The 25887-nt window shown below is 41.5% G+C and overlaps 1 protein-coding gene across 1 annotated transcript in view; it reads right to left on the bottom strand.

Moving 5' to 3' along the window:
• LOC149312286 (F-actin-capping protein subunit alpha-2) overlaps positions 1 to 10496 on the bottom strand; it is a 28104-nt gene extending 17608 nt beyond the window's left edge. Inside the window, exon 1 of the mRNA XM_089524337.1 lies at positions 10366 to 10496. Within this exon, the coding sequence (XP_089380463.1) occupies positions 10366 to 10404 (39 nt within the window). The 5' untranslated portion in view covers positions 10405 to 10496. The remainder of the gene's footprint in view (positions 1 to 10365) is intronic.
• Positions 10497 to 25887: the final 15391 nt, after the last annotated feature.

The following is a 25887-nucleotide window of genomic DNA, read 5'->3' as shown; positions in this document are numbered from 1 at the left end:
TGGAGCATTTGTATATACATAAGGAGATTATTTTGGAGATGGGGCCCACATCTAAACATTAAAATCATTTATGTTTCGTATACATCTTATACATTTAGCCTAAAGATAATTTTATACACAATATTTTAATAATTATGTGCATGAAACATCAGAAAGCAAAGGTGCCACTATTTCAGCCACCCATGTGGATGATTTTGGAACATTTTGAACTTTGGAATTCCAGACAAGGAAGACTCAACCTGCGTATCACCTCCTGATCTTCACTTTTCCAGACTAACCATAGCCAACTCTCTCAATCATTCCTCACAGGATTTGGCTTCTAGACCTTTTGCAATGTTGAATGCCTTTCTTTGGATGTGTTTCACCTTTTCAACATCCTTCTTAAAATGGTCCCCAGAACTGGACTCTGTATTTCAGGTGTGGCCTAAGCAAAGCATAATAAAGTACAGTGGGCCCTAACCCCTTTGCTGGGTTTAGGGTGTAGAACTGCCATGAAGTTGGAAAAAACACAAGTAAAAAACACTATATTTTTTTACTTGAAGTAACACCAATCTAGGAATCTCTAGGTCCTCTTGTGCACTCCAATAACCATAGAATTGTACTAGAAGACCTACAAATGCCTAGAGAAGGAACCTTTAGGTCAGTGATAGCGAACCTTTTAGGGGCCAAGTGCCCAAACTAAAATGTTTTCCGGCACTAGGTTGCCGGGGGTGGGGCTTCCACCTTCTGAGGGTGGGGCTTCTGCCTTCCAGGGCAGGACTTCTTCCCCCGTCCTCCCAGATCTTCATCTGCCTGTCCAGAGACAGCTGAAGGCCAGGGGGGAGGGGGAGAAGAGGAACAGGCGTGTGCCTCTTCCTCCGCCTCCCCCCACGCTGTTCCTGGGCTCCAGCTACCTCCAGAGAGGCAACTGGAGGCCAGGAAGGATCGGGAAAGAGGAGGAACAGGCGCATGCTTCCACCTCCTCCTCCTCTTCCTCCCGTGCTGTCACTGGGCTTCAGCTGCCTTCAGAGAAGCAACTGGAGGCCAGGGAAGGTCGGTAAAGAGAAGGAACAGGCACGTGTCTCTTCCTCCTCCTTCTCCTGCATCGCCCCCAGCTATCCCTGGAGAGACAACCGGAGGCTGGGGAGGGTCAGGAAGGAGGAAGAACAGGTGTACACCTATTCCTCTTCCTCACCTCATCGCATGCCAGGGGAAAGGGCATTGCATGTCATCTCTGGCACGTGTGCCATAGGTTCACCATCACAGCTCTAGGTCCTCTAGCACAACCTTTGGAGGACACTCACCATAGAGTCATGCTGGAGGACCTAGAGAGAACATGCTAATCAAATCCCTGAATAATCAAAGCTGCAAATGTGGAGGGCTGACTATAGTGCTATTCTGTCCCTTGGTTTGGACACTACAGTTCTTTTAATGCTGCCTAGAATTGCACTGGCCTTTTTTGTTGCTGCCTCATGTTAAAGCTCTGGTCTAACAAGATGCCTAGACTCTTTTCATGTGTACTTGTTAACTGTAATACTAAATAGATTAAATGGGCCACAGCTTATTTGATACCATAATGATTTAGCTGTGCTGATTTCTTATGTTACTTTGGCAATGTTTAAGCAATGTGACTGTAACTTTTTTGGGTTCTAATATATTCCCATTGTGGCCACAAAATGCATGTCTTGGCAAAACTCAAGATGTCATTTATAGTAGGGTGAAAGCATTACAAAAGTAGCAAAAGTTTGTACTAGAACCCTTTATGAAAGGAAGCCTTCTGGAACTAAACCAGCTATTCTCCAATACAATGGCTAAAGCTTCTGTGACAACACTCTTTTTATACATCATGCAGCTCAAACAAATTCTCCTTACCATGGCCTTCTGTAATAAATCACCATTTTAAACATCACAGAAAAGGTAAATATTAAAAAAAATCAACACCATAGTCATGAACTGGATACAAAACCAATATAATTCAGCCCACTGAGCTAACTTTTAATAGTGTGCCTTACTGCTATACTTTCCCAATTTATACAAACACCAAAGTCAGCATGGGAAAGGTAGGTTACATGAGCTGTTACTTACATAGATTTCTCAGCAGCTACAGCCTATTCTGCTAAATGCAAGCAGCCACAACTATCAGCATACTCTAAAAGTACAGGAACTGTCTCACATTTAATCTGGCAAGTTTACATTGCAAACACCCACACCAGCAATATCACAGAAAACATTTTGTCCCTTTCAACTCCATTCTAAAGCAGGATATATTTTCTTTTCCCCCCTGTAACACTTGCTACAGCCCACTTAAACGATTCCAATTTTAATGTTACACAAACAACCAATATTCAGAAGACTTGACATTTTACCTGTCCTTGTAACCAAATAGTTCACTCCAGCCAGCAAACTGGAAATGGATTCTGAAAAGGATCAAATAGCAGTGCTTGTGAGCATATGGAAAATTGTGTTTCCAAAGGAAGAATGCCCTCTCTGACAAGCAATTAAATTCCCAGGTATCCTGAATATGGCCCTGTGAGAATTTAACTGTTGCAGTCTATGAACTTGCCCAATAATTTTCAAACTATATTCTTAGGAACCTTTGGAGTTTTCAATGCGGTCAATGTGTGTAACATGCCTTCAACTTGCCTACTGACTTATGGCAACTCCAAGATATCCTTTGGTCCCACCATTCTGGATAATTATCGGCCAATATCTAATACAGTTGGCCAACCTGTCTTCTGTAGCTTTGAGCTTACGCGGAAGGCAAACCCCAGCAGAAGTAACAGAGCGTGTACCTGCGCTATGAGTGCATGCCCCATTATTTTCTATGGGGCTTGAGCATACGCTCTTTTTCCCATATGCAGGGTGTGTGTGTCCATCCAGAATGAATCCCCTGTGTATGGGGAGGGCATTTTTAGGTTTTGGAGCGTGTGAAACATTGGAAGTCTACTGCACTAGTAATATGTTATGAACAAATGAGCTATACATGCTTGACCTTTATTTTGGCCATGTCCATTTTCCAACTATGGGCAGATACAGCCCAGCTAAAGAATATAACGGATGTTTTGTGATGCTGAAGTGTTCAAGTGTGTAAATATTTAGAAGAAAAGCTTTGTAGAAGTCTACATCTATACCACCTGAGTTACAGGTTATACTGCATACATTTAATATCTGTTCCCTTACACTCTATGGATATTTGCATTACGTTACAAAATAGGGCTGTGGCTCTATCACACCTACTAACCAGGGCTATGTGATAACTAACTGAATGTCAATTTTCCTGAGTCATGATGGGGGAGGCCGGAAAGCTTTAGATAGCTTAAATTCTGAATACATGATGCTTGAACATACAATTTGGAAATATTTTTCAGTCTTTCCTATCCTTCTTTCAATGCCACATAGAATCATAAGAGTTGGAAGAGACCACAAGGGCCATCCAGTTCAACCCCCCTGCCATGCAAGAACTCACAATCAAAGCATACCCGAGGGATGGTCATCCAGCCTCTGTATAAAGACCTCCAAGGAAGGAAACTCCACCACTTTCTGAAAACTGTGTTCCACATGAACAGATTAAACAACTTCTATCCAAAAACATTTTCTCAACAGTTATTAATTTGTTTTATATTGGAAATCAAGTGCAAGTGAAAGAAAAATATATAACAAAACGTTTTAAATCATTTTGTACACTACACATCAGATAGCACAATTTCTTATGACAGACCCTGATCACCATGGAAGCAATGGAAAGATTCTTGAAATTTATCATGACAGGAGAACAGAAAACAGGAGGGCTTGCAAAAACCTTGGCTTCGTAGTGCATATGTAATTACAACTACCGCCAAGGTATGTGTGAAGGAGCCAATGGGAACAGGCAGGGCTGGCTATACCTCTCCATACTGCATACCATAATGCATGTAACACATCAGTCTGAAGGATCTAACTTCAGCATGTGTACAGTTGCTTCCAGCGGATCAAGAACCCTGACTAACTAGGGTCCTGTTCCTTTGCTGGGGAGTGGAGAGAAGGAACTTATTGCCACAGGGCTGATTCCAAATCCACCAAACAATGGACTGGAGAATCAGAAATCATCCAAGCCGCAGGAACGGATGATGCAGAAAAGTTCTCTGAGCAGAGTTCCTGATTTAGAAGCAGAGAGAAAGTTCCTCAAATTCTTTCATTAAGCCTACCCTAAACTATTGCTTAATACATTTCCAATTCTCTCTTTTTCAAAAAAGGAAGTTTTCAGTAAAGATAAAACAGTAAAAGGATGTTTGCAGAAGAAAACTGTCCCCATAGAAAGACTGCCACATATGCAGCTGACTATTTCCTGCTAAAAAGCTGGGGAAGTGGGGCTTTTTTTAACAGTGTGGAAGAGCCGTGGAGGGCTACAGATGGCACTCCACATGACATACAGCATTCTCCCTCCCTCATTATCCCACTATGGTGTAGCCACATTGCAGAATTAAAGGAGTTTGACACCACTTTAACTAAGATTGGTAGTTAGTGGGTTTGATGAGGCACCAGAGTTCTCTGACAGACTAGGCTGAATATCTCACCAAATTACAAATCTCAGGATTTTACTCTAAGCTTTTCATTACTAACCTAGGGAAGGACAATGCATAGCAAACTAAGAGCTCAAAGCAAGCTGCATAGTACAGGGATGTCTGTTATCCAGAGTCAACCCAATTTCCCTACTGAAACTCCGAGGAGTCTGCAGACAGTACCTACAGAGACACTGCAACTTTTCAGTTTCTGTTTACACAGACAACTATCATATTTGTTCAAATATTTCTATCTCAAATGGGTGACTAATCCCAAGTTTCTCCCACCATTTCCTTGAGCACCAACCACCACAAACTAGCATCCACTGGAAGGAATCTGATTTATGACAGTGGCAAGTGTCACAATGTCTAGACCAGTGGTCCTCAAACTTTTCCTGGCCACTACCCCTTTCATCTTAGGCAACAACCCTAGCACCCTCCCCACTACCACCCCGCGTATTTCTTAATATGATGTGTACTGTTCTACTGCAAATTCAAAATAACCAACCTCGGTTACTTTGCACCTGGTTATCAGAGAGCAGCAACCAAGTAGCTGGCTGAACAGCAACTGAGAAGCCCCCACCCATGCCACCACTCCAGCAAAGGCTAGTGCAGGCAAGATGCCTCTTGGTCAATGCTCAACTAGCTATTCAGTTGTTGCTCCCAAGGCAACCAGGTGCAAAAGGAGAAGTTTCTTCCTGGCAAGGAAGGAGTCTCAATTTTTCTTTGTTGGGGCAGAGATGGCCACAGCCGGTATCTGTGTTCTGGGTTTACAGAGCCTATATGCCCTGGATATTCCTCGCTCTCCTTCACTAGAGATACATCTTCCCAACACAGCTTCAGGTGTCGCCCCCACACGCTTACACAAACACTGCTTCTTTGGCTATCTCATCTCTCAGCCTGTCCAATGAAAGAAAACAGGAGGAGCAGAGTATCTCCAACTTGCCAGCCATGTCCTAGCAGAGCTCATAAAGCTTAAGCAGGGTTCCAAATGTGAAAACCTCTTTTTGCCACCACTTTTTCAGCACCGCCACATGCTCTAACACTCATTGCTCAAGTCAGTCAATCTGTCCCAAATAGTGCCATTCTGAGCCAGAGAAGCAATGCCCTGCACCCAAGCCTCACAAGAGTTCCCCAACTGCCACCACCAGTGAAAGATGCAACTAAGGAAGTCAGCTTGTGTGGAGCAGGAGACACCATCAGACTAAATGAACAGAGAGGCTGCATTGCGGTTTTAAGGAACCCTGAAAAGAAGTTTCATGCAACACTCATCCCCACCATGGTCCTAAAGGCTGCTGCTTCCCCTTGTCTTTCTTGTGCACCAATACTTTGACTGCCACCCCCTTTCCCCCTCCCTGCCTCCCCGGATCTTTCCTTTGTCCCCTTGGGGAAGGGGCATACCACCCATTTTGGGAATCACTAGTCTAGACTCTTGAAGGGCTGACATTTGCTAGACTCTAGAACAAGGCCAAATCAAGAGAAGTGACAAAAGTTCTCAGGTACAGTTTTTTTTTCTGAACTACTGTTATAGTTTAGTCACGCACATACACTTTTCTCCACATATACACAGCATATATGCCTTGTGAAACCCTATATATCAGCAGATATAGTGCAAATATACCTTATGCACACATACCTAGAACTGAGTCCCCTGGAACGTAATGGGACTAATGTCTATTAAGTATGGTAAATAAGCACTATATCCTCAATGTATATGTCTATTATGGTTCCAGAAACCATGAGACAATTGCCCTATATTTGATTTTGGTATCCGGCCTGTGAATAGTCACTAACAAATTCATCCAAAAACAAATACAGCATATTATTAAGGTTAAGCCTAGCTAAAAGTTGATATTGCTCAAAGAAACTTACAAATGTACACTTTGCTGCACGTAAGCAGAACTATAGAAGGCAAATGTGTGATTAAAACATTTAAATTAGGCAATACTGGTCCAAAACACACTGCAGAAATAATCTAGTCTGAGACTGCTTTAACTGCCCTGGCTCAATCCTAGGGAATTCTGGGAACTGTCGTTTTGTGAGACATTTAGCCCTGTCTGTCAGAACACTCTGGTGCCACAGTATACTACAATTCCCAGGATTCCCAGGGTAGTTAAAGCTGTCTCAACATTTTTATTTCTGGAGTGTGTTTTGGACCACTGTCTGTGTTGATCCCGTGTATGTTTACTCAGAAGTACAGTGAAGCACGCTGCCACAGGACTGCCACCCAGGATTCTGCTGGACAAAGGAGGAGACTGGATTATTTGACTAAAACCTGGAAACAGATCCAGTACTGAACAAGCTTCCCACTATACAGCATGCACACAGTTACCCACACTGTGAGTCATTTAAGCTATTTTGGTTCTGATTATTTTTTTTCTCCTAGCACATCAGAAATTTCACTGTAATAACATGTGAAGTACATAACTTATTTTACAAACACCCACACATTGTTCCAGCAGCTTAGTTTATTCCTTAAAATTACCTGTATGGTAAGAGTTGACAGCGTGTTACATAAAAACGAGGCAAACTATATCTCATCGCTGTCTGTTTACATCACCAGCTCTCAAATCTCTTACATTTTCAGTTACAGTTAACTGCAAAGGCAAATGAAAGTGGGATCAAACTAAGAGACCCACTTAGTTTATTTGGTGTGGTGCAATCTACTCCTCAGCCTAGCCTTTTCTTCTGAAGAGAAATAAACGAACAAAGGCATCTCTCTCTCTCTCTCTCTAATCACCATTTCAAACTGAAAAACAAGAGAACTGATACATAAAAATGTCAATGTTTTACATTCTATGCTTCAGTGAAATTCAATAAGAAACAGACCTCTATAGACAATGTCATGCTTTTAAAATGGGTGGGAATCATGCTGCTCTCCATGTGCAGTTGAACTACAGCTATCAGCAGCACTAACTGGCACTGCCAGTAGTCAGGAATGCTGGGAGTTGCAGTTCAGCTGTTTCTGAAGAGCAGCACAAATTCAATGCTACTTCGAAGGGAAAAGGAGCAACGAGGCTCTTTTACCTACAACATTGTTTTAAACTCTCAATCTATCCAACACGTCAGCTGCAAAACACAATGACAATTGTGCATGTTTGTCGCTGTGTGTCTTCAAGTTGTTTCTGACTTGTGTTGACCTTTAGGCAAGCCTATCATGGGGTTTTCTTAGCAAGATTTGTTCAGAGTAGGTTTACCACTGCCTTCCTCTAAGGCTGAGAGCATATGACCATTGCCTTCCCCTAAGGCTGAGAGCATATGACTTGCCCAAGGGCACCAACTGAGTTTTGGGGCAAATGGGGAATTGAACCCTGGTCTCCAGAGTCGCAGGCCAACACTCAAACTACTACACCACGCTGTGTGTATGTGCCTTCAAATGACCCAAAGAATGTCATAGGATTGCTTAGGCAAGGAATACTCAAAGGTAGTTTTACCAGTTCCTTCCTCTGAAATATTATCCGGGGGGGGGGGGGGGGAGAGAAACAAACATTCATTTTTTAAAGAAAGTGCAGCTATAAAATGTCTTACAAGCATGCTCCCTTTCCCCCAAAATAATGTATGGACGTGACAGTCATCTGTTGTACATATGTGCGCATGTTACAAGTGCACTAGTCAGAGAGATGGGACTGACAGTGTGCTTGGTAAGAAACACTGGCTTGCTATCAAGTAATATGTGAATCACTCCACTCCAGGTCATATTTGGAAATGACTTTGAACAAGTTATGATACAGCTAAAGTTAAAAGGTTATTAAGAGCCAGTGGACTATTCAGATTTGGAAGGAAGTGCAAAACGAGCTACAGATTCCTCATTCTAACCAGAAAACAGATTCAAAACCAGATGATAAATTTGGACCTAAATAACTAGCAGGACCAAGTCTGAAAAGTATCCTCAGACAAAACATGGATGATATATTATTACACCACTTTCTGCCTTAACTAATTCATCTGAAATAACCTCTCTTGGGGTGCATCTGCACTGAAGAAATTATGCAGCCTGACACACCACTGTAAGCGACACGGCTCCATCCTACAGACCCTGGGATGTGCAGTTTTGTGAGGGTCACCACCAGTCAGAAAACTACCTGAAGGCACACAACAACAAGGACATAAGGATTAAGGGACAACACTATTAACAACTCCTTCTCCTCGCCCCATGTTTTGACTTCATACTTGGTGAAGAATTGTTAGCAGAGGGCTGTAAAGAGAGTGCGACCGAAATGATAAAATGTTCAGGAAAGGTTTTTATTTTTTATTTCCCCCCAACTTTGTCTTGGAGCAGAAGCCATGCAAACCCACTGGGAGGGTGACCCTGGGCGAGTCACACTCTCTCAGCCTCAGAGGATGGCAATGGCAAAGCCCCTCTGAAGAAACGCACCAAGAAAACCCCATAATAGGGTCACTTTAGGGTCACCGTTGCCTGTTACAGACTGCCAAAATAAAGCTGCTTCGGGTCTCTTTGGAGGTATGCTGTTTAAATGATACGTGCATCCTAAGAATCCGGAAGCTGCACCAAAGCTGCACTCCAGTGCTTAGGAATGGAGTGTGGCTTTGGCGCGGCCTCCGGACTCTTAGGACCAATGCATCATTTAAATAGCATACCTCCAAAGAGACCCGAAGCAGCTTTATTTTGGCAGTCTGTAACAGGCCCGTAAGCCAGAAATTACTGGAAGGAAGGAAGGAAATGAAGGAGGAAGAGAGATTGCCCCTCAGGCCTTAGCCACTGTGGGGCAAACCCATTCTGAAGAAACCTGCCAAGAAAACCCTGTGATAGGTTTGCCTTAGAGTCACTGTATGTCAGAAATTACAGGAAGGAAGGGAAAAAATGAAGGAGGAAGAGGGGCTGTTATCTATCCATCAGGGGACCTCTGGCAAGTCATACTCTCTCAGCCTCAGAGAATGGCAATGGCAAAGGCGCTCTGAGGAAGCTTACCAAGAGAGCTCCATGCAAGGCTTGCTTTAGGGTCACCATAAGTCAGAAATCACTTGAAGGAAGGAAGGAAGGAAGGGAAAACGAAGGAGGAAGAAGGACTGCCCCACAGACACACACATTTACCTTGTCCATCGGGTGACCTCTGGCCAAAGTCACACTCTCTCAGCCTCAGAGGAAGGCAATGGAAACCCTCCCCTGGAAAAGTTTGCCATTGAAACCCCAGGCTCACTGAGAGTCAGAAATCACTTGAAGGAAGGAAGGAAGGAAGGAAAGAAAGGGGGAAGAGGGTTTGCCCCACAGACACACACGTTCAGCCTGCGTCAGGCATTGGAAGATCTTGGGTCAAGGCACACTCTCTCAGCCTCAAAGGGACGGCCATGGCAGATAAAATGAAACGACTCTTGCCAAGGAAACCCAAGGGAGCGCGCCTGGGTGTGTTGTGTGTGTGTTGTGTTTCACTTTTATAAACAACAACAACGACAATAAATAATAACAATAATCCTGTAAGTAACAGCAATGGCAGTGATGCTGTCTGGGCGAGAGAGCGGAGCAGAGGGGCCCAGTGCTTCCAGGGCAGCTGCACTCTCCTTGCAAAGGGAAAGGGCCGCCCTTCCTTCGGTCGGAAAGGGCTTGGAGGCAGGCAGACACAGACGGAGCCTCGGGGGCGGAAAGGAGAACCACGGAGGAGGAGGAGGAGGTCAGACACCGGATCCGCCTCCCCTCAGCCCCACTCCGGCGCCGGAGGAGCAGCCTATTTTCAGCCCTAGGACCCTACAAGGAGCGTCGGCGGCGTCGAAGGGCCTGGGCGAGCCTCCTCCTTGGCCAGCAGCTGGCAGGCAGAGGAGGAAGCAGGAAGCGCCCCTCAGGCACCGCCGCCGCCTCCTTATCCTCCTCCCGACCGGCGCCTTCGCCCCTCACCTTCTCCTCGTCCGAGAGCTGCTCCTCCAGGTCCGCCATCTTCCTTCTTCTCCTCTCCGAATGGACACCGAAAGAGGTGAGCGGCGGCGGCGGCGGCGGCGGCGGGAGGCGGAAGAGCCAGAGGAACAGCAGCAGCAGCAGCCAAGGCCCAACCAACCAATCAACAGCCGGCCCTCGAACAGGAAGGGCGGGGCTCCGGGTCCCGAGCGCGCGCCCGCCCGATACAAACGCGCATGCGCGCACCAGGGAGAGTGAAAGAAACTGAGACAGGGCGCCCCAGGCGCATGCGCGAGGGGGACGGCTAGGGAGCGCGCGCCCCGATTCTGGAGCGAGAGGGAGGGAGCTGAAGAAAGCAGCCGCTGAACTCTGGCGCATGCGCAGAAAGAGAGAGCCAGAGAGATTGATTGAGCCAAAGTGAGGATGTGGAGAACAGTGCCACACCTCTTATTTGGGAAGTGTGTTTCTACCAAAGTGGGACCTTATATATATATGTGTGTGTGATATTTAAAATTACAAATATATATATATATATATATATATATATATTACAAATATAAAATCTAAAACCATACAAAGTTAAAAAATAATAATCTAAAACCAAGTGTTGTGTTTTCACTTTTATAAATAAATATAAATCATACACTTCTCTCTCTTCACATTCGCTTAGGGTTGCCATAATTGTCCACTAAAACCCGGGACAAAATTTAGGACAAAACCTAGACCAAACTGTAGGACAAAACTCAGCCCAAAATGTAGGACGTTTAAGGTCCTCCATTTTTCTTACATGTCCTACATTTTGATTCACTAGGGTTAGGGGCACAAGACCCCCGTGAATATGGAAAGGACCACGAATAACAAAAGCCCCATGTTTTTACCTGAGAGGACACCTCTCTAGGGATCCCTAGTTCCTCCGGTGCAAGTCTGTGGTCAACGTCCGACGGACACTGACTATAGAACTGCACCGGAGGAGCTACAAATTATTGTTATTATTATATATATTTGTATCCTGCTCTTTTCCAAGAACTGGGACTAAGAGCGGCTTCACAGCGTTGAAAACAGTACATTAAAAAAGGAATTAAATTATTACGGTATTAAAATAGATAGTTATTAATAGAATAAAACATATTTTAGTTAAGGTTAAGAGGATGAATTTTTAGTTGTGTATGTTATGTGATTGTTTATGTAATTGTTTTTGCCTTTGGAAAGGTGATATATAAATAAAACGTATTGTTATTATTATTATTATTATTATTATTATTGTTAAAAGATAAAACTATATAGAGGGGGGGGGGGGAATTGTAGCAAATTTTTAAAATGGGCCAGTATCTCAGCTTGTCCTTATAGCAATTCCTTAAACACCTGTGTGAACAAGTAGGTCTTCATCTGCCAGCAGAAGGCCATCAAGGAGGGAGCCATTCTGATCTCCCTGGGAGGGAGTTACAGAGTCTAGGGGCAGCCACCGAGAATAAAGCTGTTTCATTAGGGGTGCTGTATGGTCTCTGTAATCTGCCCCAGTTGATAGCCTGGCAGCAGCTCTTTAAACCAGCTGAATTTTCCAAACACCTTTCAAAGGCAGCCCCACGTAGAGCCCATTACAGTAGTCCAAACAGGATGTAACCAAGGCATGTATCACCGTGGCCAAATCTGGCTTCTCAAGGGACGGGCGCAGCTGGCATACAAGTTTTAAATGTGAGAAAGCACTCCTGGTCACAGCAGAGACCTGGGCCTCCAGGTTCAAAGCTGAGTCCAAAAGTATCCCCCAAAGTGCGAACCTGTGTCTTCAGGGGGAGTGTGACCCCATCTAACACAATATCCAAAGACCGGAATAAAGTACTAAATAGTGGCTCGTTCCAGACAGGCGTAAAATACGTCCTGGGGACGTATTAGGGTTAGGAAGGGACATCACTTCCTGACGCCCCTAACCCTAATACGTCCCCAGGATGTACAAAATGGTGGCGCCTGTTCTACATGGGCACTGTCATTTTGACGTATCAGACGCATAGTGTCCGCACGTCGCACCCCGGATGTGACACTGCAAGTGCACCATTGGGCACTTGTGGCGCCACTTCCGGGGCGCAGAAAGAAGCGCCATTTTGGCGCTTCTTTCTTGCAACGTCCAGGAACCATGCGGTTTGGCTGCTGCGGTTCCCGGACGTTGCAACCGGCAGCGCCAGCAGAGCGCCGCTTTTCAGCGCTCTGTAACGCGCCTATATTAGAAAAAATTGGGGAGATGTATTAGTTTTATATTAATAAACTGTTTTTTATATATTATGATATTAGGAGTAAACCTAATTATTAGCAAAACTAAAGAGGATATAAGCGAAGAACAGATTATAGATGATATCAAGATGAATAGAATTTAGAATCATCTCTTTGTTGGAAATTGTGCTCTTTTTTTTCCAGCCTTGTACAGTATGTGGGAGATAAGCAGTTATCTTTATAGTTTAAATCATATAAGGAATAACACAGACTAACTTTAGATAACGTGTGTAAGAGAGTGGTATACTTAACAAAACAAAGATGGAGGAAGTTATTATATGTTTGTAGGATGTTCATGGTTAGGAAGATAGATAGGAAGATATGTTTGAATCTGTAGGTACTTGGAAGTTAAATTGTTTTTTTCCCCTTTTCTTATTTTTTTCTTTTTCTGTAAGCAGTGTTCAAAGGAGGAGGAAGAAGATACAATAGTTGTTAGAAAGCTAAAGTGTGTGGTAGAAGATTAGAGTAAGTGATAGAAAGTTAAGGATGAGGAAGAGGGTTTGAGTGTTGGAATGAAGGTTAGAGAAGAGAAGGTTAAGGGTAAGCATTAGTAAAGAACTCAATTGTAAATCTGTAGATTCGGAAAGCAAAATTTGATGACTGTTTTGTATGTTATTATTTTGTATATTACTTGCTGCAAAAATAAATAAATAAATAAATAAATAAATAAATAAATATCTATGCCTCTTTATTCCTTCTCAAAATGGAGGACGTTTCAAAATTCTTCCTGGATGGGAGGTTGAAATGGAGGACGTGCCTTGAAGTAGAAGGGTATTTGCTTTTATTGTAAGGTGAGAATGGCAAATGTTCCCTTTTTTTTACTGACTGGAAAAAAATATCCCGGAATAGTGATTTTTGTTTCCTTTTCCTTATTTCTTAGAACAGTAGCTAACATCTTTCTCTTTTAAAGTGAAACTTCTAATTTAGCATGAAAGGCCACAGTCTGTGACAAATTGAAAAACTGTGCACAACTCCTTTGGCATGCACTAACTACACAAACCCACTGTATCTCTTTTGTTATACTGTACGTAGTGTTTTAGACTTTACAGACAGATCTTTGCAAGTGCTATTAAGGGGACTGACTTTTTAAAATTTAACACAAATAAGCCATGCCCACCTTCTTCCAACCTCTCTTGGAACGTGTAATGAAATTTCAAATCCATTAGCAGCCGCAAAGTAATTTCCATTGAGATCCAGGCTATCTCTGTGCTACGAAAGGCTAACTGCCCCTTTGGATGTGGATGCAAATTAAATATCAAATATCTGGATGTATGGTTGAATCAAGAACTGAGGGCATACAGTTAAGTCTAAGTCCTACAGCTACTCTAGGTGGCACTGTTGGGTTTGTTTTAATTTCTGCCTCTTCTGAGAAGGAACTGGTTTTTTAAAACCTTAATTAGTTTCCTTCTGAAAACAAACATGCTGTTTCAACAGAGGGTCAGTGTACATTGTTCTGGGTTTTGGCTTTTATGTTTATAGCTATGTAATCAATATGTTGGGAGAGTAATTAATTTTTAACTTCAATCCAATTGTAGATCAAATGCCACTGGAGTTACTGGGCGGAAGTGTGATTTCTTTTGAAGCAGTGATACATTAGTTGGGGGAAGGCAAAGAAAGGGTAACTCATGGTTTTTAGTGTTATAGATGACCTTGTACTTGAAACACCAACTCTCTCTTATTAAACACATGGGGTAGTTTTAATTAGCAAATATATTAACAGGTTTTTTTTAAACAAAGTTGAAAGCAACAAGAGACATTTATTTTCTTTGGCAAAAGTGTTATCGTTTTTGTCCTCTAAGCCTGCTTTTCAGCTCTATAATGGCATCCGTTTCCTAGAATTATGTCATTCTTATTGAAGGAAAACCTGTAAAGCAGAACATCATGCTGGGTGTTATAAACTCTGGGTTCTTGTTTTTCACATACACCTTTCCTCCTGCTCCACCCAATTCCCTTTATTTTGCAGTCACCTGATACTGTATTTTGTGTAAAGATTGTGGCTGCATTCCTGTGACTGTGTTATTTCCAGAAAAAGTGACTGTTTACAATATTTTGCAATTGCCATGATGTGAATTTAGGATAGTCCACTATGTTTCTTTCCCACTGACCAGGTAACCCATCCCTGTTTTTCAGTCTCCAATGTGTGTAGCTGTAGGCTCAAGGCAAAACTGGGATTCTGCTGATGTATTTCCAAGGAATGTCAGATGCTGCAGTTTATATTTCAGAGGAAGGAAATGACAAACCACCTCTGTTCATCCCTTGCCTAAGAAAATCCTGTGAAATTCATATGGTCACCCTAAATTGACAGGAGACCTGAGGGTGCGTGTGCGCACACACACACACCTCTTGCCCTTCTGCCCAAGTCTTCCTTCCTAAAGTAGCTGTGGTGGTCCTCAGGATGGTTTTGAAGTTTCCTAGCTTTTTGTGATGGGGGACTTCAAGAGACATGCTAAAACTGCCCTGTCCAGAATGTCTCCAGATTTCATGACCTCTATGGGTCTGTCCCCATTGCTATGTGCTATTCATTGTAAGGGATCTGACTTTCTGTATTGAATGGTGGGAGGTTAATGCTGTGGATTTGGAAGAGCTTTGCATAATTATGTTGTTGTAGGCAGCTGGTTGCATGGTAGGACTTAGAACTGGAGCCTCTACAAAGGTGGGGGATCAGTTAAGATAATCAGAGTTTAGGAATAGGCAGATAGACAGTTTTTGACAACACTATGCCTGTACAACACTATCTTGCCCTGTGAAAAGAAAGTATAGACCACAGAATATATAGACTCCTTGATAGCTCATTGTGACTATTTTCTATGACATTTTGCAGTTGGAACCCCTCATGTTTGGATTTCTTGGATCAGTGGTGCCTCCAGCCCTGGATGTGTGTGTGTGCTTGCCCCTTGTTGTTTGCCACAGAGGCCTCCTCCTGAGGAGACTGCCACCACTGCAGCAAAGCTGGGAGATTTGCACTTGGCTTCCTCCTTTGCCAAGGCATTGCTGGCCTCTTTCTGAGGAGACTACTGCTGCCATGGCAAAACTGGGACAGTCGCACTCAGCCTCCTCCTTTGCTGAGGCAGTGGAAGCCTCCTCCTGAAGAGACTGCCACCATTGTGGCAAAGCCAGGAGGGTTGTGCCCACTCTTCTGGAGTGAGACCCAGTGTGCGCTCCATTCCCCACAACCCCTAGTGACACCACTGCCTGGGATACCACAACTGCTGGTACTTTGTCCTCTGCTTACCTAATCATAATGGAAGATTTTCAGTTTGCACAGCCTGAAGATGTGGACAAGATACTTGAAAAGATCAGATCTTTTATACAGATCTGATGTATTAGCTTTATGTTGGACCTTTGCTTTTCTTAGCTCATAAATATGTCCAGGGTGGGTTGTTTTTATGGGCAGCTCATTGCATGCATTTTCTTATGAAAATAGCTTAGTGAATAAAGGTTGTGGTCAATGCATGATCATGCCTTAAAGAATTTGTGGTGTGGCATTTGTCACATTAAATGACTCTAAAACCTACTATATCAGTTTCCAGGTTGTCTTCTATATTGTATTCTTTGTGCAGTGTCGAAATGTGTGGTGGTATTTTTATTTAAGAGGATTCCCATTTCAAGCTGGCTGCTGCCCTAGTTATGGGACAGAGACTGCTTTTATTGCTTTGGTGGATAATATATTCTAGGACCTGGATGGAGTTGCTGTTGATTCTGCTATATCTCTCAGCAGCTTTTAATATCAACCATGGTAACTTTCCAAGTTACAAGTCTGGAATGTGATTTGGAGGCAAGGTTTTACTTTGACTCTAACCCTTCTTGGAGAGGCAACTTCAGACAGTAATTTTGACACTTTGGTCATGGCCTACAGAATTCCAAAGGATTCCATCTCCCCCCCCCCCCTTTTAAGATATATATGAAACCTTTGTAAAAGGTTGTATGTAGTTTAGAGGCTTGACATCAATATACCAATGACACCCAACATTTTCTCTCCTTTCTGTTTAAATCTAATGAGTCTGTTCCAATTTCTGATCATCATCTAATGTCATTGTGGCCTGGATAAGGATCCCTGGCATGGTGTCACTTATAGTCCCTTAGTCTGGTACTGCATCAGAGGCCTCACATAGCAGTTTGCTGTTGTTAGCCACTGCTTAACAACATTTGTACCTCACTATGGATGTTTTCTCCTCCTATTCCATTGCATTTTTGGAAAATCTAACCAGGCATCCATAGAACAAAGCTGAACAAGTTCCCTAAGGTAGGAAGAAGGATGAATGGCTGGCATTGGTGGGAAGCAGTAGCTGAGCTGCACCATGACTTTGATTACAGAAGGAGTATCAGTGGACCTTTTGAGCCTCTGAAGCATCTGCGGGTGTACAACTGGGCCTTCACTTGATGCCAGCCCTGACAGGAGATATATTTTACTGTTCAAGAAACTTTTAGCCTTCATGTAGAAACAGTGAGGTTCAAACACCTTCTGGAGCAGTAAGACAAGTATTTGGCTATTAAGGGTTCATGATCCCCCTCCCTGAAGTGTAATGGAAGACTACATAAACCAGGGTCTTCTCTTTGAAATAACTCCAGTGGTACTTCTCACTGGGATCTGATGGGGGACCTGCCTGGTTTCCTCATCACAGTACCGCACAATCCGTTAAGATAGTGTTGATTCAGAGGGCATTTGAGAGAACCACTAATTATTCAGTACTCTTGATAATTTGTGTTTGTGCAATTTCTGCAAATACATTTTTGCTTAGATTTGTATTGTCATTTAATTATGTTCTATTTTGATACTGCTCCTAAGCTACCTTATGAATGAAAGCTCAGAATAAATATTCTTTAAAATACAGTACTAGGTGGAAGAGAGGATTTTGTATTGACTGTGTGTGGCTGCCAGAGTGACTTTTACTGCAAGAAATCCATTGTGGGAAAAGCTGAAAATAGTTGGCTTTTCCATTTATGTTGTTCGTAAAGGGGTGGGAACTCTTTGAGACTGGATGTAGCATTTACATGGTTTTATTCATGCCTGAGATAGGAGAGGACGTCCTTCACATACTTTGACAGCTGCATGGCAGAGCTATAGTAGGTGAACCTTTTCTCAATCTGTAATACCTTCAGACTGCATACATTGTTAACTGACAGAATTCATGGTTATAAGATGCAGTGATAGGCACTAGCTTAGCTGCCTTCAGAAGAGGAACACTCAGATTCAAGGAAGATAAAATTACAATGACTACTACATATGATAAATACATTTTCTAGGGTTAGAGGCAGAATACCTCTGAATACAAACTGGAAAACTATAGTGGGAGAGGGCCACTGGCTTCCCAACCTTCTTTTCAGGGTATCTACATGCTGTTTTAAAATCCAGCCTCCCTTGCAAGGTTAAAAAAACCCCCACCAATATAATGTATATGGGGTTTTTTTAGCCCTCACATGTGAAAACCTTAGGAAGAACTTTATGACAGTAAGAAATATTTAACAATGTAATGCACTCTCTCAGAGTGTGGTGGAGTCTCCTCCTTTGGATGTCTTTAAGCAGAGGCTATATGGCCATCTGTTGGGGATGCTTTGATTGTGAATGCCTGCATGGCAGGGGGGTTGACTGGATGGCCTTTGTGGTCTCTTCCACTTCTATGATTCTGTGATTCTATGTAAGAGGGTAGGTTTATATTTCTGCTGCCCATTCACAGTAGTTCTGATCTGCACCGGAGCTTCATGTCCTTACTGTACAGTAGGAAAGAACATGAGACTCAGCTGCACACTTTGGCTAGCATCCTGTTAGTCAGTTACAACATTGTAAGTTAGACTTAGGACATGGTAATCGTGTCATATTCTCATTTGTGATTGTAACACTATTGCCATGACTGCAAAACCATGCTGCAGGATGATGTGACCAGCTCTTCCTGCCATTGAGTGACACTGAGGGTGGGTGGTGTGGAGGCAAGGACCCCTTCAGGGACACAACTCTTAATTACAGCCTCACTTATCGAGAGAAGGGAGCTGTTCACGTCATCCTCCAGTGCCCCCACTCTGCACCAGGAAAGACCTCCACTGCTCCAGCCATCTGGTTGGCTTTTGAGGTGGGGTTTCAGGGGTCAAATGGGGAGTTAAAGTACAGCTATGACATTGTGGCTATGTCTTTGATGTAGGATTTCAGCGTAGGTATTTAATGCAGCATGGCAAAACACAAGATATAGAGGGGGAGGGATTCTCCTGTAAACAGAAGAGGGATTAACACAGGTTAGTTCACCACCATCCTGATGACAAGAAACCCATTGGATGACCTTGGGCAAGTCACATGCTCTCAGCCTCAGTGGAAGGCAATGGCAAATCTTGCCAGAAACCCCCATGACAGGTTAGGGTTGCCTTAAGTCAGAAATGACTTGAAGACACACAACAACGACAACAACAACAACATGACAAGTGTCACTTGGAAGTGACTTATCCACTTTTTAATGTCGTTCAAATTTTTTACTGGTCTGCAGGATGCTTTATTACTGTACTGTATTGTTCTTTCTCTGCCGAAAAGGCATTACTGTTCTTTATGGATGTCATGTAACTCATTCAGAAATGAAGCAATAGTACTGCTGCCTCTGACACTGATTATGCCTCAGCTGCAGTATGATGAACAGTTTTGACAACTACAATTCTGTTACACACAATTTGGCAATGATTCAGTCATCAGCTGAAATGATAGTCTTATGACCACAGAAGAGGAATGGGTGAAGGAATTATAATTTTTTGTGTGGGTTTTTTGGGCTATGTGGCCATGTTCTATAAGAGTTTATTCCTGATGTTTCACCAGCATCTGTGGCTCTGAAGATGCCAGCCACAGATGCTGGAAAAACGTCAGGAAGAAAGTCTTATAGAACATGGCCACATAGCCCGAAAAACCCACAAAAAACTATGGATGCCGGCCATAAAAGCCTTCGACTTCGAATTATTATTTCTTTCACAAAACACAGAAAATCCAAGAGCAGGATGAGATTAGTTTTCAAGTATTTGTAGTTGAAAGGAAGATGGAAAACAAATCTCTACAAGTGCCTTTGGAGGGGGAAATCCAATGAGTTCAAGGTGCAGAAAACAAAGTCTGCAGAAAATGCAGTCTGGAGCAAAATACAGTTGTTGGTCCACATTTGCATTTTTTACTTTTGCAGATTCGATTATTTGCAGATTTGATTAATATGTTTTCCCTAGGAATCTCTTGGTCCTCCAGTGCATCTCTGCTGAATGCTGACCACAGAGTTGCTGTGGAGAACCTAGAGATCACTAGAGAGAAAACTAGAGAAAACACTCCTCTGGCCATTTGTAGGTCCTCCAGTGTGATTCTGTGGTAAACCTCTGGGAAATGTTGACCATAGAGTTGTGTTGGAGGAGAGATTTCTAGGGAGGTGTTTTCTCAGATTAAAAAAATAATCTTTTTTATTTGCAGTTTTTCCACATTCAGAGGAGTTGTGTGCCCCTAACCCTAACCCCAGCGAATGTGGAAGGCCCACAGTATTTTGATTCCTGCTGTTTTTGCACAAAAGGAGTGTATGTGAAAATACACCAGTGCAAATGTCTTCAGAAAACACAGTCTGAAGCAAAATGTTACAATCCCTACTGTCCTTGTTCCAAAGCAGAATGTGTAAAAATGCATCAGTACAAATGTAGACTTTCAGAGGGGCTTTCAAGTAAGCCCATTCAAAGTTAAAAGAGCTGCAATGTCCTCTGAAGCTCTACACAGTCTCAGATTAAAGTTAGTGTTTTGGAAACCTGTGATACCTATTAAATTTAGGAGAACTGACAACAGAAGGTGTAGCTTTTAAGAAATAGGAAACGACCAACTAAGCAAAGGTCAACAGAATTTTATGCTGGCCATGCAGGTCAAGCCTGGTTATGTTCAGCAGAAGACTAATACTTTTTACTATCACTTTTTAAAATTGCTTTTTTTGGTAATGAAGTACAACTAAGTTACATTAAAAATACATAAATTTGTGGGTTTTTAACATTACATTTGAATTATTTCAGCAGCAATTTATATTACTCTATATAGCTTTAAAGATTGTCCATAATGAGTGGATGGACACTTGTAGCAAGCAGCAAATTCTATGTTTAGTTATTTTTAATCGCATTCTGAGTAGAATTTTTCAAATTTTATTCCATTCTCCAATCAATCCTAAATTTTTAAAAAAGAAAACAAAAACAAAAAAATGAGTTACAGTTTTTATAACCTCAACAGTAATAACTCACTTTAGAGGCCATGGATTGTGTTACATGACAAATTACTTCCAAATAGTAACCAAAACGTAGGTCAAAGAATGGTTCCTCTTATCACTGAGTTCAAGGTACACCTATCTAAGCTACAAAAGGTTTAATGTTTGAAATGCCAGTTTTAGTAAATTCATTCATAATAGACAAAATGTGCTTCTACAAGTTGCTTTTTACTAAAATATTGTATGTGTGAAGGCAGTTCCATTTTTTTCCGTTAAGACAGAAGCTATGTTCAATGATGATGATGATGATGATGTTAATAATAATAATAATAGTTTATTTATACCCTGCTCTTCAGCCAAAATGCTATCAGAGTGGCTTACAAATTGTTAATTAGACAATGATATTACCTAATTACTCTATCAGTTTTAGATGGGTACAGAACTATACTCTGTGTATGATCTTTGCTGCTTCTAGCTAATCCTTTGTCAAGAAAATTACAATTCTGCTATCAAAATATATATCCTAGCAATGAAAAACATTCGCACAACTCACCTTGTGTACAATTTATTTTGCTCTTGAGATCTAGTTTTCCAAAGAATTCATACAAGAAATGGTGAGGTGTTGGCACCAATCAAAATGTTGGCTGTATTCCCAGATAGATCTATGGGGAGTATATGTTATTGAGTGTGGTAAACATGATTGGGTTAAATGGTGATGGCAAACACACTCCTACCCACACCAGCTGTTAATTTGTAGGACACTTGGAAGTACGAAACAGTAGTCACTGCTGATAATTACTAATATTACAGAAATTGATCTATCCTCTATCAATGTATCTATCTAGCTAATAGATAGGACCTAATGTAAGGTAGACTAGAGACAACTGGGATATTTCCATCTATTACATAGTGCTTTTTAAAGGTCTGCTTTACATCTGAGATAGAATCATAACATTTGATGCATCTATTACATTCGTTGTGAAATAAGTATAAACATTAAGGCTTTAGACTGCATTTCAAGATACAGTGAGTCCACCCTATTCACTGGGATTAGAAATACAGGACTCCCATAAAAGTGAAAACCTGCAAATAAAAAAATCCATTTTAACCTGAGAGAACACTCCTCTAGGAATCTCTGCAGGGGATTGGACTGGATGGCCCTTGTGGTCTCTTCCAACTCTTATTATTCTATGATTCTAATTCTATGGCCAATATCTGCCAGAAATGGACCTAGAATCACACTGGAGGACCTACAAATGACTAGAGATGTGTTTTATTTAGGAATATCTAGGCCCTCCACTGTGACTCTAAGGTCAACCTACAGAAATGTTGTGCTGGAAGACCTAGATATTCCTAGAGAAAACATATTAATCAAATCCATAAACAATTAAATCTGCAAAAGTCAAAGCCGTAAATGTGGAGGGCCTACTGAACACTTCTTGATTTATTATTAAGATCAATATTTTATTGATGTGTGTGTCATTTAAACAGCATAACTCCAAAGTTATGCAGCTTTATTTTGTTCTGTTTTCACTATTATCTGTAACAAATTGATTGTTTTGAAGTAGGACATTAATGTAGCCATGTAGCATGATCATCTATAAATTACAAGTCCAACTGAGTTAAATAGCACTTGCGCATGCATGTATGTTCCTTCAAGTTGCCAGTTGAGTTATGACGATCCCATGAATTTCATATGGTTTTCTTAGGTAAGGAATCCTCAGATGGTTTTGCCAGTTCTTTCTTCTGAAATATAACCTACACCTGAAATACACTTGGTATTCATTGGCCATCTCCCATCCAAGTACTAACCAGGGCTGATTCTACTTAGCTTCCAAGATCAGACAGGATCAAGTGCCGACAGACACTGAATGGAAACATTGTTTTATGTACAGCACTGTGCAAATCTACAGCGCTATATAAATAAAGAATAATAATAATTTTAACAGAAATACACCTGGTATTCATTGGCCATCTCCCATGTAAGGACCCAGCTATCAAGTTAATGGTGTTTTATGTGATGACACATCACTTTATTTATTTATTTATTATTAGTTCCAACCATATGAGCAACAAACTACATAAAGGCTCTGTTGGAAAATCTCTATAAAAGGTTAGCATGAACGTGCAAATTTAATTGTTGAGCCAAACATTGAAATAACTCATTGATGTTCTCCACCTCTTCTGAGGCTAACTCAGCTGGACTTATGATTTACATGTGATCATGATGCATGACTACATGCTTTATGAACTGCTGCAGGGAAGAGAAAGTGAAAGAAAGACAAAAAGCTAAATGTATGGAAAGCAAGTCACTATGGGGCCCGAACAGACAGGCCAAAATAAAGCTGCTTTGGGTCACTTTGGAGATCTTCTGTTTAAATGATGCATGTGTCCTAAGAGGCTGGAAGCCACACCAAAGCCACGCTCAAGTCCTAAGGACTGGAGCACAGCTTTGGCACAACCTCTAGCCTTTTAAGATGCATGTGTCATTTAAAGAGCATAACCCCAAAGTTACCCAAAGCAGCTTTATTTTGGCCTGTCTGTTTGGGCCCACAGTTTTGCTAATCAATGCTAAATGGGATTGCTTTCAGAAATCTTTAAGGTTTTAGGGGGCTCATAATTACAAAACCATAGCTTATGTTTGTATGTTGTGGCCATATGTGAGACAACTGAAAGATGAACAAACACAGAAAATTTTGGACAAAGACATTATCACTGAATTAAATGAATATATCACTGAAATAATACAAAACTTTACAAAAAATGAACTATTTAAAAAAGAGACAGCTGAATTTATAAATTCAAATCCCAGTGCTGGACATTTTGCGGATTTTATACAAAAATCCTCAGAGGCAACCATCCAGGATGCCCTGTATTGTTTGAGGAAATAAACACAGCCACAGAGAACATCTCTCTTTATATCTGTATAGCTGTTGGTTTAAATGTACAGAACTTGGTAAAAAAAACAACCCTCCTATCACATATCACATACATGAATGATTTCTTACTCAGAATTGAGTCTTTTATCAATTTGGTAGAGATACCAAACTTGTTACACTGGAGGTTACATTCCTTTACAAAAACATACCATATACTACAGAGATTCAAGCTTTACATGAAATCTTTAATACTAGGAGGTCTAATGAGCCTCCAACAGAAGTAAGTCCAACTTTAGTAAGGGTAGTCTTCATTTGCAGAGAAAATCTAAAAGAATCAAGTAACAGTTGAAAGCTTTCATTGCCGGCATCCATATTTTTTTGTGGGTATTTCGGGCTATGTGGCCATGTTCTAGAAGAGTTTATTCCTGACATTTCGCCAGCATCTGTGGCTGGCATCTTCAGAGAATGCTTGCCTGGAAATATATACCCAACTCCTTTCCAGGCAAGCATTCTCTGAAGATGCCAGCCACAGATGCTGGTGAAACGTCAGGAATAAACTCTTCTAGAACATGGCCACATAGCCCGAAAAACCCACAAAAAAACTATAGTCAAGTAACAGTCAACAACAAATTCCCAGTCGTGCTAGATTTCCACCCAGCATCACCATACGGCAATTAGACAAAGCTATCCATTGCTAGCAAATTCTGAACATCTTGCTAGAACTATCAGCTGTTACAGCTTTCAACTAGCCACTAAATCTGATAAAAGCTGTCCAGAAAACACCATCCAGCAATTTAGGATCACACCCTTGTGATGCATTACCTGGAAGTATCTTAACTAGACTGTCATTTTTAGGAGCACAGTGACTGTCAGGACCTACTATATTGCGCAGTACTTTATGCCCCAGTCCTGCAATCTTATTTATGTGGTCGAATGCAAACGAAAAGGATGTCATCTGCAGTATGTGGGCAAAACAGCCACCTGCACGGCTATTATTGTCGTTTCCTTAAGAAGATAAACTTCTGTTCCTTTTCACTACTATTCTGCAACCTTCCAAATTAGTTTTCCTTAGTCCAATAAATTGAAAACAGTCACCAACACTACACAAGCGACAGGCAAAAATATTGCAATTCCTTCAATCAAGTCAGCCTCCTCATCTTCATCATCTTCTTTCATCTGTGTGACATGGTTGAACACTTCCTCCTGGTGGAAGATAAAACAAAAGTCCTATGGATATAGTACTAGGCCGCAATTTCTAAGATACGTGATGTTGTATGTTGGAATGCTTCCCATAATAACTCCAAGATTGCTAGAAAGTTTTTAAAGGCATTATAAAGTTCTTCTCAAGTACAGATTTCCTTGTCTCTAATTGTAAGGGGGAATCAGATATCCCATTTGTAGGAAATGTGCAACTGTTTAGAGATTTCAAAAATGTTACTGTACCTTTTTGTTTTCTTTTTTTAGTATTTAATATTTAATTTACTTTTTTTTTACTGTTTTGCTTTTTTGAGATCCCATCAAAGTCCACAACAGTGAGAGTGATTTTGAACTCTGCCACTAGTAGGACTGGAGCCACCTTCACTGTGCCTTCCTGTAATATATAGCAATGATCCAAAAAGTACTAGAGTACTAAAGAGTACTAAAAATGGGGGCTTAACATTACACCTCCTTCCATATGCTTATTCAAACATTTTCAATATTTATTAAAGAAATACTTGAGAAAAAGACAGGTGCCAAAGTAAATTAAATGAAGACTTTTACTGGCACTGAGCCATTGCTTTTTTTACCGCTAAAGGAAGCATTTCTCGTCTGACTGGAATAGACCTTGCAGTACACTCCAATGTTCACAATGCTTTCCCTATATCCACCTGCCAGCTGAGGATAACACTTCATGTATCTGAATCCAAATTTAGCTCATGAAAGTCTATGCCACAATACTTTTATTAGTCTCTGAAGTACCTAAGGACTCTTGTTTTTAATCATTTTCAATAGTAGCAGTCATTCCGCTTATCTGAACAGGAGATTTCAAACAGTAGAGGGCACTTTAATCTCAAAGATTCAGAAGCCTAAAGAGAAACAGAAAGTTCGGAATAGACACAAAGTGAAAATAGGAAAGAAATTACAATTATAAATTGACACCACCTGTGTAGTGATGTGGCCCGAACTAGTAATTATGAGCTGTCTTGCAAGAACAGCTAGGTAAT

The sequence above is a fragment of the Sceloporus occidentalis genome, unplaced genomic scaffold, assembly GCF_023333645.1.
Source record: "Sceloporus occidentalis isolate IW3139 unplaced genomic scaffold, rSceOcc1.0.p SCAF_5, whole genome shotgun sequence".
NCBI classification, from domain to species: Eukaryota; Metazoa; Chordata; class Lepidosauria; order Squamata; family Phrynosomatidae; genus Sceloporus; species Sceloporus occidentalis.
This window is presented reverse-complemented; position numbering and strand designations above follow the sequence as displayed.